This window comes from Crinia signifera, chromosome 5 (assembly GCF_055691185.1).
Source record: "Crinia signifera chromosome 5, ASM5569118v1, whole genome shotgun sequence".
NCBI classification, from domain to species: domain Eukaryota; kingdom Metazoa; phylum Chordata; class Amphibia; order Anura; family Myobatrachidae; genus Crinia; species Crinia signifera.
In genome coordinates this window covers 169,225,164-169,239,999 of record NC_139221.1, presented here as the reverse complement: position 1 = coordinate 169,239,999, position 14,836 = coordinate 169,225,164, and the positions used below count along the sequence as shown (strand labels likewise).

The following is a 14,836-nucleotide window of genomic DNA, read 5'->3' as shown; positions in this document are numbered from 1 at the left end:
TATGCACGACCTATCCATGAAATAAAATGTTTTAACCATTTATGTATAACAGCTGCAATAGTATTGATTAAAGTAGGATAGTTAGCGGAATACAATTGAAAGTATTGTCTAGTTAAATGCCTAAATATTTCAAACGGGATCCTTTCCTGTCAAATTTAAAACCTTGGGCTAAGGAATTTTTTAAGGGGGCATCAGGGTGAAGGTCTAAAACCTCTGTTTTGGAGGAATTCATTTTGAAGTTTGAAATGTTCCCAAATTCTTGCAAAACCTTAATAAGAAGAGGGTTTGAAATAGTAAGTAGAATGTTGTCAGCATAAAGGGAAATTTTAAACTCAATAGAGTCTATTGTAGTGCCTGTACAAAGCTCGATTTGTATGGAGCTTGCATGTCCTCTTCAGTTACCCTACACACTTAAAAAAATACTGGTAGGGAATGTTGTAGATTATAAAATATTCTTTGTGCATAAAATGTAAGTACTATGTTTCTGAAAAATAGTTAATACATATGATACAGATTGTCTTTAGTATCCAAAAATCCACATACTGTATATATCCAGTATAGCATGACAGAAATATTGAAGCCTTGCTATTAGATGGTTCAAGACCTACTTTTTGAGGGGGCTTCTTGGACTTCAGGAAGAGTGGGGTAGTCTCCCACATACAAAGCACTTTGAGTGAAGTGTGAGACCTGAGAGGGAGTTTTCCTGAAGGAATTTTATAACATCCTATGGCTCATTCTCTGGAATTAGTATGAATAATATCTGTTATTATCTGAAAATTACCAAATAAATTATCAGCAAGATTGCTGAAACTACCACTGTTTTCCATAACCTCAATTTAACCCTTATACTGTAGTCATATATACCTATCTTTAAGCATTACTTTCATAGATCAAAATTGATAAAAAGTATTAAACAAAAAAAGGAAGAGAAAGTTAGAACGTTCACAAAACTTTTTAAAGATCTGTCCACATACATTGATACTCAGATCATGCCAAATAGCCCTGTTTACTCACCACAGTCTTTGCAATATACTTTAACAGTGCCAAAACAAGTGGTGCAAAGGGGTTTTGCTTTCCCCTGCAAACTATAAATTTGCACTCTCCCATACTGTAAAAAGGGACAGTGTGCCCCAAGGGAACATGCTGCATGAACTCACATGAAAGGGGTGTGCCCATACCATAGTACTACATTTCAAATTACGTGACACAGTAGCATAATCTTATTCACATTACATCACACAATAGTGCCCATTATATACAATGCCCTAATAGTGCCCATTACACATACAGTATTGCCCACGGTAGGAGTGCTCCTAAAACATAATGGTCACAGTAGTAATGCCACTTATACACATAATGGACACTGTAGTAGTGACGCTTATACACATAATAGGTGCAGTAGTAGTGCACCTTACACAAAGTGGTCACATGGATTGTGCAATGAGGTGGCTGGCCCAGGCAGATGTGCCCAAAAATGTGTGGGGCCTGGGCACATGTTTGTCCTGCACCACCTGCCCCTTCTGCCGTCCACATGCATTCAGCACCTCCAAGGTACAGTGTGTACATTTGTTGGTAACATATAGGACATATTTCTTCTCTAAACCAGTAATTAGCCATGAATATTGCAGACTCTTTCTCCCAACAGATGGAGGAAACTGCATGCCCTTCATCAACACCACCATAAAGCTGCTGGCTGCACACAATTTAAAGAAATGACAGCCGGGCAGAGACATCTGTGTGCTGCCCGGCTGTAAAATCTAAGCAAGTCCGTCAATATCTTTAATCCTCCCACTGGATTGTGAGTGGCAACCAATCAGGAGCAGCATTGGTTGTATTGGTGGCCGCTCCTGATTGGCTGCCGGACCTCAAGCTCCTATTGGCTCGTGGTCTCTGCTGGCTGTCATTTCTTTATATTGTGTGCGACCAGCGGTCTAATGGGTGATCCAGTGCACCGGCACCCCTGGACCCCCCAGGAACGGGGGGTCCAGATTGACCCCCTGGGAACGCTGCCGCCCCTAGGCATAGGCTGCCACCCTATGCAATTGCCTAGCATGAATAAAATATGAGGTAATTGTGTGGTGCGCTATTATCAGCAGATGGCAAGTGGTAGTTACTAGTGTAGAAAGAGATTGCCAGTGCTGGCTGAATAATATTTCAGATGGTTTTAAGATAAAAAATAAAAATGTATTAACTATCCTAAAGATAAATGCATAAAGAAATGTCAAAATTAAAAATATTGAACAACATAATCATAAAAATTAGAATAAAGGGTAGGGAATGTCATGTCAGTGACATCTAGTGGTAGGTAATGGTAAATAGCAAGCTTTAAAAAAAAAAATCCAATGTTACTGAATGTTCCAGAATATATTACTAACTTTCTGTGGAGCTGTCGGATGTGATGGAAATAAAAATTTGTATCCTTCCAATTGTAATTGATCCAATAAGGGTTGCTCTATAATTGCAAGAGCTCAAGATGTCCTGATGGCGACCACAGGGCATCTGGAGACTTTTAGGGATCTGGCTAGGTATCCCAGAAGGAGCTAAGATGTCACTTTACCAGTCTGTAGTGGTGTTCTAGATGTTCAGGAGATTTTATGGATCCAAATAACAGGATTAGATGATGGCTGTTAGTGATCCCATATAGGAACTCATCTGATTTATACAGTTTGTTGGTATGTCCAATAGATCAGCTCAATGCATTTCCCCGGATTAGTAAACTTCCGGCTTCCTCAGGAGAAAGAGCCTAGTATGCCTATGCCTATGGCCAGCTCTGGGGAAGAGCACCTTTCCAGCCTGGCACTTCCTTGCTTTGCAGACTTTACAAAGTGGGTAGTGGGGGAATAGGTGAAGATGGTGTGGTGCAGGGTTTAGGATTAGGCACAAGTGGGGAGGGTTTGGGTTGGGCTGGTCAAGGGGAGGTTAAGTATCCTTAACTGACCTCTGCTGGGATTACCTCCTTCGGATGTTGACAAAAGTTTTCTGACCACCAGCATCCTAACTGCCGGTCATCAGTATGTATCCAACACTTGCAACTCTTGCCTGTCAAGGCCAGCCACATACAGACCTACATTCTGTCCATCCAGTATAATAAATAATAATTAAGGGATACAGATATCTAGAATATATTTATTGTAACAGCAAATAGATAAATAACTAGGATGTACAGATCCATGATGTACTTTCGAGGAGTTCAAGAATACAATGTTGTCTATAGCTATGTACACACACTTTGTTTTGCTTTAGATTCAATATTAGATTCGGTTTTCTATTAGATCTGGTGTTAGATCTTCCCATTCAATTTGGCATTAGATCTGTACTTTTGCATTAGATATCGATTTCGATATCGAATTCGATTAAAGGTACACATACAGATTTTTCTGTCTGATCTGTCTGGTGGAAACAAAAACCTGGAAATGTATGGGAGAAAATGACAATCAAAAAATTGTTCCCAAATTCTTGAAAACAGACAGTGATCAGTCAGACAAATTGTTTAAATCATTCTGATATAACAAATTGTTAGAGGCCGCATTAGCAGCGCTTGCCCGGCACAGCCGGGTCCTGCAGCGCTGGTCCCGGCCATTGCTACGTCACTGCCGGCCCCGAACTTCAGGTCCAGGACGGCGTCACGGCATTAGTTGCTAGACGCTCAGCGCGTCTCTCCCTGCCAGCAGCACCTCTTCCACATCGGTTGCCTAGGCGACGGGGAAGCCAGGCAGCAGCAGGGAGGTAATTAGCCAGTACACCTGTGGCAGCATGCAGCTGCTCTCTGTTACTAATCAGGGGTGGACACACAGGAAGCAGCTTTTATAATGGATTAATTTGGGCTGCTCCAATGCTGGTTATAGAAGTGTTTGGAGACTGCTCTGATCTTGTTGTTATATCCGTTCCTGCTGGTTAACCTCTTGATACCTGAATCCCGGGAATCTACCTCCAGGCTGCTCATTCCCTTCTCCCCTGCAAGCAAGTACCATCTAGCTTTTATTATACTGTTTATTGGCGGGGAGTTTAGCAGACCTTTATAGTTAGGTATGTGAGGACAGCTTCTCAGTGTGGGCCTTTGCTTAAGCCGTGGCTTTAGGCCACACAGTTCAGTGTATGTATATACCTTAGTTATTACTGTTTTTCAGTGTCTCTTTAGTCTGCGTTTGCATTTAATCTTGTTATTAGTCATTGCACCTTCCTTGTCTAAGTCTTGCTCACTTTGTCATAGTGCATTGCTTTGTCTCAGTTAGCCTGAGTTTATGTATCCCAGTCATTGCTTCTTGTACCCCTTCTTGTCTCTAAGTCCTGTTGTTTAGTTTTAAGTTAGTTTCTGTAGGCAGTGTAGTTCCATGCTTGCTGCTCCCTACCAGTAGCTGCCCGAGGCCCTTGAGTACTGCCACTTGCCGATGTAAGACCAGGCGGCATAAAAGTACCGGTAGAAGTATACAGTCTTATGGGAAAAGGGCTGTTATTGGCAAGAAGGCTCGGTTGTGTACTCTGTGGACTTAGACCTGGGTGGCTACCCAGAAGACGTCCAGAGGCCCCTCGGCTGAAGACCTGCAGTCCAGTATCCATAGTGGTCCTGCCCTTTCATCTGTTCCGTCACCCTCCAGGCATTGCCCAGGAAAACCCTGCTAGGGTTCACCAACACTCCCTAGTGAGTGTATCACAAATTTATCAAAGCATATATTTTTTTCTGTTTTCCTGCATTTGGGTGGAAATTTTTGATTGTAATATCTCTTATATATTTGGCTACATGTGTCACTCAAAGTGTGTGAGTGTGTCTGTAACGCTGGGTGGAGCCTCTGACTCACATGACAGAGAACCATCTCAGTGAGCCCACAGTGCCAGACACCCTCTGCCCCCCCATGTTGCGCAGGAACCTACTCCACAGCCACCAGGTGAGCGCGCCCCCCCCCCCGCGCGATTCACGGCAAAACACCCACCCCCGCATGATTCGCGGCACCCCCCACCCCCCCCCCCCACGACCCCCCCCCCACAACCCCCCCCCCCTTCCCGCGATTCACAGCACCCACCCCCAGCGACCCCCCTGCCACTATTCGCTGCACCCCCACCCCCCCTGCGACCCCCCCTCCCGCGATTCAAAGCGTGTGTACACAGCTTATGTTCTCTCCATTTAATGATCCACAGCAGGTTGAGCTACTGATCAGACATCTTAAGGGTCGACCCTTAGAGAAGTTACATCCTGGCCTCCAGAGCCACAAAAATATATAGCAAATTCTTCAGTGAATAGCAGCTATGTTTGATACAAGTATTGTTTCTGAATTAAATATAGAACAGGTTTTACGCTCAGAAGCAACATTTGGGAGAAACACTCATGGGTTATGCATTGATTTAACAAGAGGATCTGTGGGCCATTTTGGTAGTAGATGTTGCTGAAAAAATAGCTGATGAAACCTTGGTGAATTAATTTTTTGAGGAATTTAGTGATGAGATAGCGAAAACCCAATTTTGTATGTTAACACATTGAGTCCCAACATCTGTGAGAGATATGCAAAATATCAGCTAAAAATGTCAGCCTCGCTCACATTTGTTATATAAATTCAAATAAAGAAAGGTTATATTTCCTATATATGGTAAACATTACAGGTCATTATGATGAATAAAATGTTTGCTTGGCAATTTTTTCACCTATTTAGACAAATTCACTTGGTAATCAAAGGGTTGATAATGCAATTACCAGATCATAATTCTTTGGATTCAGGAGGCTGCCATCAAGGTAGTAGAGCCAAACAAGGTTGGAAAAAACAGCTTACTGTACTTGAAATGCCAGGTTTTTGGAAACACTCTGAAGTCCAAGAACTCAGCATTGCATAGTGCCCAAATTCCTGTAACAGATCCCTTAAAAATTCTCAAAGGCCAGATGGAAGAGCTAACCAAATAAATTGCAGAAATGTTATAGAATTTTGCAGTTTAGGTAAACATCAATCCTCCAACCCAATTAAGCACAGGTGGTTAGCAGAAAGAAGGAGACCTTCAAACAACTTTTGAGAACCTCCACAAAGGACCTAGGGGCTTATTCTGGTTCACACACACAAAGGCAAATTCACTCTCTATTGGACAAAACTATAGGCAATGCAGGCGAAGCTGATGTAACATATGCAGAGAGAGTTAGCTTTGGGTGGGGGGGGGGGGGTGTAATTCAAACTGATCTATATTGCAGTGTAAAAATAAAGCAGCCAGTATTTACCCTCCACAGAAACACCCAAATCTGAGGCCGAGTCTTAGGTGCAGCGGGGTCCACCATATTGCCGATGTTTCTGGTTAGTGCTGATGCTGGTGGCTTGTGCAGGATGCGGCTAACTCTGGTTTCAGCAGGTGTGCTCTGTACAAGGGGGTGCCATGTTGGAGACCAGATCAGACCAAGTCTCCTGAGTTCCTGTGCTAATGGTTCAGTCCTCTCTCTTAAATGAATCAGGTGCTCAGCTTCATTGCCAGTACTTCTTGTTGCTTACCTGTGTCAAGTGCTTCAGTTCTGAGCCATTGAGATTATTCTCACTATGCTGGTCCGGTCGCAGTTACCTGTGCCTTGCAGTGCCCACTGTCCCATCACTGTTATAATAATGGTCATCTGTTTTGCTTCTAGAGGTTACCCTGATGCTGATATCCCTTAAAGCCAAAGCTACAGTACCCAAAGTCTTTCTGTGTTCATAGCTATCAAGTCTTCAGTGTCTACAGTTATCAAGTCTTCAGTATCTACAGTTCTTAAATTCACTGTTACCAAAGTCTGTTCATATCCAGAGTTATCAAGTCTTCAGCGTCCACAGTTCTTAAAGTCATAGTTACCAAAGTCTTTCCATGTCCACAGTTTTCAAGTCTTCAGCTTCCACAGTTATTAAAGTCACAGTTACCAAAGTCTTTCCGTGTCCACAGTTATCAATTCTTCAGTGTCCACAGTATATTCTCTCCTCCTATTTCCAAGTCTCAGCATCAAGTTCCTAAAGTAACTTTCCTCTTCTCCTGAGTCTCAATCAGCAGGCACTGTTTCCTTGAATTCATTAGAGACTGTTTATGATTAAATTGCATTATCGTTTCCCTTCCCTTCATATTGTATAGCAATCCCTCATTAAAGTCTTTCAAGCATATCTTGGTTCCTTCCAAATTCTTCCAGGATTATCTCAGCCTTCCATTACATGAGTAAACAGTATATCAGACCTTCTAGCTTTCAACCCTCTGCTGTATCTCCAGTGCCTTCACACCCACCAGATACACCAACTTTGCCTAGTGTGATACTCTGGTCCTGGTGGTGTTTCAGTTTAAGGCAGCAAATATGCAACGAATCACAATAATTATTGTCACTACCCATATTACAGAGATCCTCCATGTAATTACCCACACAAATACCAATACTATGAGGATGTAAAGGAGCCCAAAATAGGAAAAAAATGTGACACAGAGCTCTAATAAATAAAAGCCTTATCGGAGGTAGTGCTACCCATCATGCAGTCCAATGAGACCATATGGACACCATCAACAAAATCTGCAGAATGAATTGTTGGGAAGAATAGAAAGAATCCAAAAAGTGGTAGAATTGAGTGGTTGGATTTAACTGAACCTGCAAGAAATTGTTGGACTGCAACTTCTTCAAAAGATACTAAAGCAGACTAAACCCAATATGGATGACACACATCTCAGTATGGTCCACCATTGTGAACCAAGGGTATGTACTGTATTACTGATTTTAGGGAAGATATTGGAAGGGTTACCAACTCACCTATAGCTAAGAGGTTGGGGTTTCCTGAACCAAATCCCTAGATACAGTTGTGTAGGAACTAGAAAATTGTGGTTTTGAGGAACCATGTGTAGCAGCCAATAAGCCCATAATGAGCAACAAAAATTACCTAGACACATTAAATTAGCAGATGATCTGGTGGGTGTGTGTTAGTCCCTTCCATCTCTCTGATCACAATCTCATTACCCTCTCACTCTCCTCCATTACCCCAAGCTCACTGACACAGAAATCATGCATGTCTACTCTAACCCATAGAAATACTAATGCTATTAATTTTCCACAACTTTCCACCTCTCTGCAACAACAGCTATATCTAATTCCTACACTTTCAGTGGCGCACGCAGGGGGGTTTCTGAGTACCCAGAACCCCCCCCCCCCCCAGGAGCCTAAGCTGGCTAGGCTGAAAGCTGAGGGTCCCCTCTTTCCATGGGTAGAAGAATTTTAAAACTCGGCCCTTGGCAACCGGAGATATCTGACTTCAAAGCAGTGATCCCCATCCAAGCCGGTTAGCCTGTTAATTGCTCTTCCCAGTCAGATATTTCAGGTTTTCGCTGACTTAGAATTTTTCTGAGGATATATTCCAAAATCTGGGACTCTCCACCTTTGATGGACACTAGTAGCTTGTCTCTACTGTGCCCAGAACCAGAGATATCAGCCTTCCAGCAGCTGGTTACTGCTCCAGCTCCACACACCTGTTATGTAGTTTTATATTCTCATTGGCGTATTGCTCTGCCTCTTGAACTCTGATCCCCTAGTCTTGGTAGGTGGGATTTTCTAGTTTTAAATTCCATTAAAATCTAAGAAATCTATTTCCGGGAACTGGAGATATCAAGTAAGCTGTCCTCCCACCATAAAATTATGAATAATAAGCCCACTCCACTATACACCCCTCCTCTGCGTATTAATCATCCTCTACCACCCTGGAAGTTATGTATCAGGGCCCTTTCATCCAGCCCAATGCCCCCCTCTCCCGCCCCATCTCCCACCATCTGTGCAGTAAAGCGGTATTTTTTTATAATTATTATTATTATTTATATACATTTGGTCTATAATACTTTAACTGACCCGGCATATACTGGGTCACCTAAGTGTCCATCTCCATGCTTTGCTCTGCCTATATGGAAGCCCCCTTCTGAATATCCTGCGTTTGCCCCTGTACCTCTCCTGACTCTGCTGTTTCCCACCTGTACCACACTCTTGAAATAGCCCTTGATGAAGTGGCTCCAGCTACCCATTTCACCCCCCCCCCCCTTCTCCTTCCCCTTCCCCCGCAGGCTTAGATGCCAGCCGTGGCACACCAAAATAACAAGACAACTACGAACTCGGTCATGTAAAGTAGAACGCCAAATGGCGTAAATCTTGTGATCTGACTGATTTCCTCACATCTAAGTTTATCTACCACTCCTACTGCAATGCTTTGGGCACTGCCAAACAAATGTACTTAAAATCTTTCATCTCTTCTCATGCCACCAACCCTAAGCGACTTTTAAACACATTTAAGTATTTTCTGTACCCTTCCTCTCCTTCCTCACCAGCTACCATCAGTGCACAAGAACTTGCCTCCAACTTTAAGGACAAGATTAATAACATCCGAGATGAAATGGTATGCTCTTCCACAACCTCTAACCCACTTTCTTCCCCCACCTGAACCCTCTGGCACTTTCTCCTCATTTGAGCCCACAAATGAAAAGGAAGTTTCCACACTCTTCTTATCCTCCTACTCTACTAACTCTCTTCTTGATCCTATACCTGCACAAGTCATTAAAACTCTATCTCCTTTGCTTGTTCCAACCTTAACTAAAATCTGCAATCTCTCTCTTGCTATTGGTGCTTTTCCTTCTCTGCTCAAACAAGCAGTGATTACTCCCATTCGGAAAAAACATAATTCTGACCCTAACTCTCTCTCTAACTACCGTCCTATCTCTCAGCTCCCATGCCTCTCCAAGCTACTGGAGAGACTTGTCTACTCTCGCCTCACACACTTTCTTAGCTCTCACACCCTATTAGACCTGCTTCAGTCAGGCTTTCATTCCCAACACTCCACTGAGACAGCACTGACTAAAGTGGTGAATGATCTGGTAACTGCCAAATCTAAAGGCCATTACTCAATACTTATTCTTCTACAACTTTCTGCTGCATTTGCCACTGTTGATCACACTCTTCTCATACAAACACTGCACTCCCTAGGTCTTAATTATACAGCTCTTTCCTGGTTCACATCTTACCTAAATGATCGCTCTTTCAGTGTTTGCTTCTCTGACTCTACCTCCTCTTCACTACCGCTGTCAGTCGCAAGGCTCAGTCTTAGGTCCTCTGCTTTTCTCAATCTATACTTCCTCTCTTGGCAAACTCATCAGTATCATTTATATGCAGATGATACTCAAATCTATCAACCCCAGAGTTGTCACCAGTGGTTTTGGGCCGAGTCTCTGAATGCCTCTCTGCCATCTCATCTTGGATGTCTTCTCGCTACCTCAAGCTCAATATTTCCAAACTGAATTACTTATATTCCCACCAGCTAAGAACAGTTACTATCCTGAGATCTCCATCACTGTTGACAACTCGACAATCTACTCTACCCAACAAGCTCGTTGCCTAGGGGTTATCCTCGACTCTGAACTGTCCTTTGTTCCCTACATTCAATCTGTCTCCAAATCATGTTACATGCATCTAAAAAACATATCCAAAATACGACCCTATCTCACACAAGACACTACTAAATCTCTAATCCATATACTCATTATATCCCGCATTGATTATTACAATAGTCTGGTCTAACTGACTGTTTAACGGGTCTAACTAGTCTAACTGGTCTTCCCAAGAACAGACTTTTGCCACTGCAATCCATTTTAAATCCTGCTGCTAGACTGATCTTCCTAGCAAGTCGCTCATCGTCTGCTGATCCACTCTGCCAGTCCCTCCATTGGTTACCTGTGTTTTACCGTATTCAATATAAAACTCTTCTACTAGCATATAAAGCTATTAACCATACTGCACCAGCTTATATCTCTTTACTAATCACAAAATATCTCCCATCTTGACCACTCCGCTCTGCACAAGATCTGTGTCTCTCTTCTGCATGGATCACCAGCTCCCATTCACTGTTACAGGACTTTCATCGGGCAGCTCCCATCCTATGGAATGCCCTTCCAAGCACAATAAGACTCTCCACTAGCCTCCAAACTTTCAAGAATTCCCTGAAAACTCACCTCTTCTGGCCTGCTTCGACTGCACTGACTGGATGGTGTTGGAAGCCTCTGCCTCTGACATAGATGAACTAGTGGATGCAGTCACATCCTGCATCAGCTTCTGCGAGGACTTATGTGTACCAACCAAGCAAATCCGATCTTTTAACAACACCAAACCATGGTTCGGTAGCCAGCTCAGGAAACTCCGCCAAACCAAGGAGGAGGCATACAGCAGCGGGGACATGGCACAGTACAAAGATGCTAGGAACTCCTTGACTCAGGGTATCAAACTCGTAAAAAGGGAATATACAAACAAGCTGATGCACAACCTCACAGCAAAGGACCCTGCACATGGAAAGGCATGCAAAATTTTCATCATCTAAATTAACGGAGTTGTCAAGTGTGGTACCGATCGCCATATTCTGGAGATGCACATGTCAGTACAGTCAGAAAGAAGTTATCTGATGACCAATCATCTATCGAGACGTGGAGAATTATAATGATTTATGATGATGCATGCCCATATATGCCCACATACGCCTATATCATTAAATATGTATGCCTTGTTTGTCAATTATTAATGATTGTATTACTCAGCATCTCTTACTGTATAAAAGAGACTGTAATCTGGCCTAAAGCCAGAGATTGAAATGCCCAACTCTCTGTAAGCTTGCATAATAAATATGCTTTATCACTGCCTCGTATTAAGGATAAATAATTCACGTTTATCACATCAAAAATTACAAGAAAGCCCAACCACAGTCTGAAACCAGCCATGAACATGCAGAAGACCTGAACAAATGCTACTGCAGATTTGAGCAGGCCGTACCTCCCCCACTCCATCACAAAGACCACCACACCGGGCGAACAGAAGTGTAGAGGATGCGGTCAACCTCGGGCTGCACCATATTTTACAAAACCAAGGCACCTATGCAAGAGTCCTATTTGTGGACTTCAGCTCAGCATTTAACACTATTGTTCCCGGCATCCTGCAGCCAAAACTGATCTCTTTACGAGTCCCAGGATCAACATGCTCATGGATAGTGGACTTTCTAACGGCAAGGGAACAGGTGGTCAAAGCCGGCGCCTTCTCATCCAGCACACGAACAATCCGTACTGGAGCCCCCCAAGGATGCGTCCTCTCCCCTCTGCTCTTCTCTCTCTACACAAATGACTGCACCTTAGCTGAGCAGTCATTGAAAATCATTAATTTCGCAGATGACACCACTATCATCGGCCTAATCAAGGATGGTGACGAGACCACATACAGGCATGCAGTGGAGAAGCTGACACACTGGTGCAGCAGCAACAATCTCGATCTAAACCCTACCAAAACAGTTGAAATGGTGGTCGACTATAGGAAAAAACAAATGCACAAGTCCCGCTAACAATAGCCAATGCAGTTGTGTCGCGGGTTGAATCCTTCAAATAACTAGGGACAACCATGTCCAGTGACCTAAAATGGGGATTAAACATAACCACAAACATCAAAAAGGCCCAACAGCGCCTGTTCTTTCTGAGGCAACTCAGGAAATTCAACATCCCACAGGAGCTGCTGTGTGTATTCTACACCTCCAGATCCGCAAAAATCTTCTTTCCGTTAGCCGTCCATCAACTGAACAATCCAATCAAAGCTAATTCAATCCCAATATCAACAGCCAAGCAACGTGTCCCTAGTTGGCAACCTGACCACCATAGTCGTAGCTAGAAATGGAATGCATGTAATGTCTTTATGTAATATATATATATATATATATATATATGCCCCCCCCCCCCGCCCCCCTTTCATCCCTGCTTGATGCTGCACTGTAATCCACAAAAAATTCCTAGTGTGTGCAAGCATACATGGCCAATAAAGTTGATTCTATTCTATTCTATCAGGGTGGCAGAGATTTTTATATTCTAAGAAAAGCACATGAGGAGAGAGGTCCCCGCTCTGGAGAGTTTACATTCTAAAGGAGAGGGTTAGGCAGGGTTGACACAGAAGGGGAAGAAATATATCTTGATATAGATTAAGAGCTAAGCTAATGAATATACCTCATTAGGACCTTGTGCAGATATAGAGGAGTTTATGTTTTGGTCTATTATCCAGCTCAAAAGGTGTCCAGGAAAGATTTGTATCCATACGAGTTCTCTGCTTGAGATTTAAGCAAGGTATCCACAGGGGAATGAGTAGTGGAAGAGACAAATTCCCTCACTGTATGCAGATGACCGTACCTGGAGAAGTCCCCGATAGATGTGCCGGTGGTCAGACAAGGCAATTGTCAGGCTCAACTTGAAGCACCCACGTCTTCTTCAGGAACTCCTGAGACAGTTAAGTAGCCTACACACAGGGAGAAGAGGGGAGATGCACGTTCTGAGCGATGCTAGATCGCTCACAATGCTCAGATTGCTCAGCACACAGTGCTGCACAGCAATGTGCCACTGAGTGATCTGTCAGGACCAGTGGTCTCCGTAAGAGCACTGGCCCTGAACCTGGTGATTAACTTGATTTATCCAGTATCCATAATCTCCGGGGTGATAGTGGTGTGCTGGCCCGTGCATCGCTATCGTTATAACTTTACACATGGAATTATGTAGGGGCATTTTTTAAGCAATCTAGAGAGATCTAGTCTAGTCTTGTTTACAAAAAGCCCAGGGATTGCTATGTGTGTAGGCCCTTTAACTGGGCAAAGCTGGGATATTTTGATTGTATAGATTGTAAGCTTACCCTATAGATTGTAAACTTGCCCTTTAGGTTGTAAGCTTTGCAGCAGGGCTCTCCTACCTCCAAGTCTGTCTGTTGTTACCCAGTTTTTTTTATCCCTGTCTACCATTGTAAAGCACAACGGAATCTGATGCGCTATATAAGAAACTGTAAATAAATAAATATTTAACCAGGAAAAATCTGGAGAACGCATTGACACATCTAAAGCAAGCTTCAATTTTTCCATCCTCTTTCAAATTTAAAGTTCAACCCCTTTCATTAATTGTGACTATCCTGCTAAAAAACAGGACCGTTACAAGGCATATACAGTATTTCTTTACTGAAGATTTCTCTACAAGGAAACTATGTAAATAAAGATGGACACTTTTCATCTATCTGTCATCCAAATGTTTTCTGAACTCACAAGAATAAATCTCTAGATTATGCAGAAATTAAGAAAATAATTTATTATTGGTGCTGACATGTATGCAGTAATTTCCTAGGCTTACATATTAATGTCTTGCTTTTCTTTTTTACAGTCACCACCAAAAGGAGCCACTATTCCTTATCGCCCAAAACCTGCCTCTGGACCTATTATGTTTGCTGGAGGTCAGGTAAGAGCGGATACCATTTTGGCCTCAGCTGGAAATCACGCCATCCTGGCCCAACATCAGCAAGCACCTGTGAGTGTGCTCCTTTTATTGTATAAGAATATATGTTGTTTTGGAGCATTGCATGCACAACTTAGATCAGAGTTCATATCAATTGCTTTGTCATTTCACAATCACTACAATCTACATTATTGCATTTTTAGTTTTCTCCTATTTGCTATGCATTAAAAATGTGTGCATCTATTGTTGATACTGTACACACATCTTTAATTAGAATTCAAACTGATTTATACCTAAGTGTCCTAGTATTTCTCAATCATCCTTCATGTATTACAAAACTAATTCATTCATTAGAATCACAAAGAAAATATAACTGATAGGAAATATGGTATACAATTCATTGGGTTGTTGCATTTCAGCAAACATGTTTAAAGGAATGGTTAGCTCAAAATGGGTTTATATACAGTTGGAGCCCCTGTCAACTTTGTTCCTTAGATCGTGGCTCACTATGGCTCACCATGGCTATCGTATTGTTCTCATCAGCAATACAATACATATAACAATACAGTAGGGGATTAGTATAGTAATCCTATTACGCACTTAATCCAATTAACAG

The 14,836-nt window shown here is 42.6% G+C and overlaps 1 protein-coding gene across 9 annotated transcripts in view; it reads left to right on the top strand.

Annotated features, from left to right (window-relative positions):
* The window catches only part of LOC146080714 (poly(rC)-binding protein 3-like), a 517,154-nt gene that overhangs the window by 377,495 nt on the left and 124,823 nt on the right, over positions 1 to 14,836 (top strand). For all 9 annotated transcript variants that reach the window (XM_083188286.1, XM_083188279.1, XM_083188283.1 and 6 more), the window contains one exon: positions 14,149 to 14,292. In XM_083188286.1, the coding sequence (XP_083044412.1) occupies positions 14,149 to 14,292 (144 nt within the window). The remainder of the gene's footprint in view (positions 1 to 14,148; positions 14,293 to 14,836) is intronic.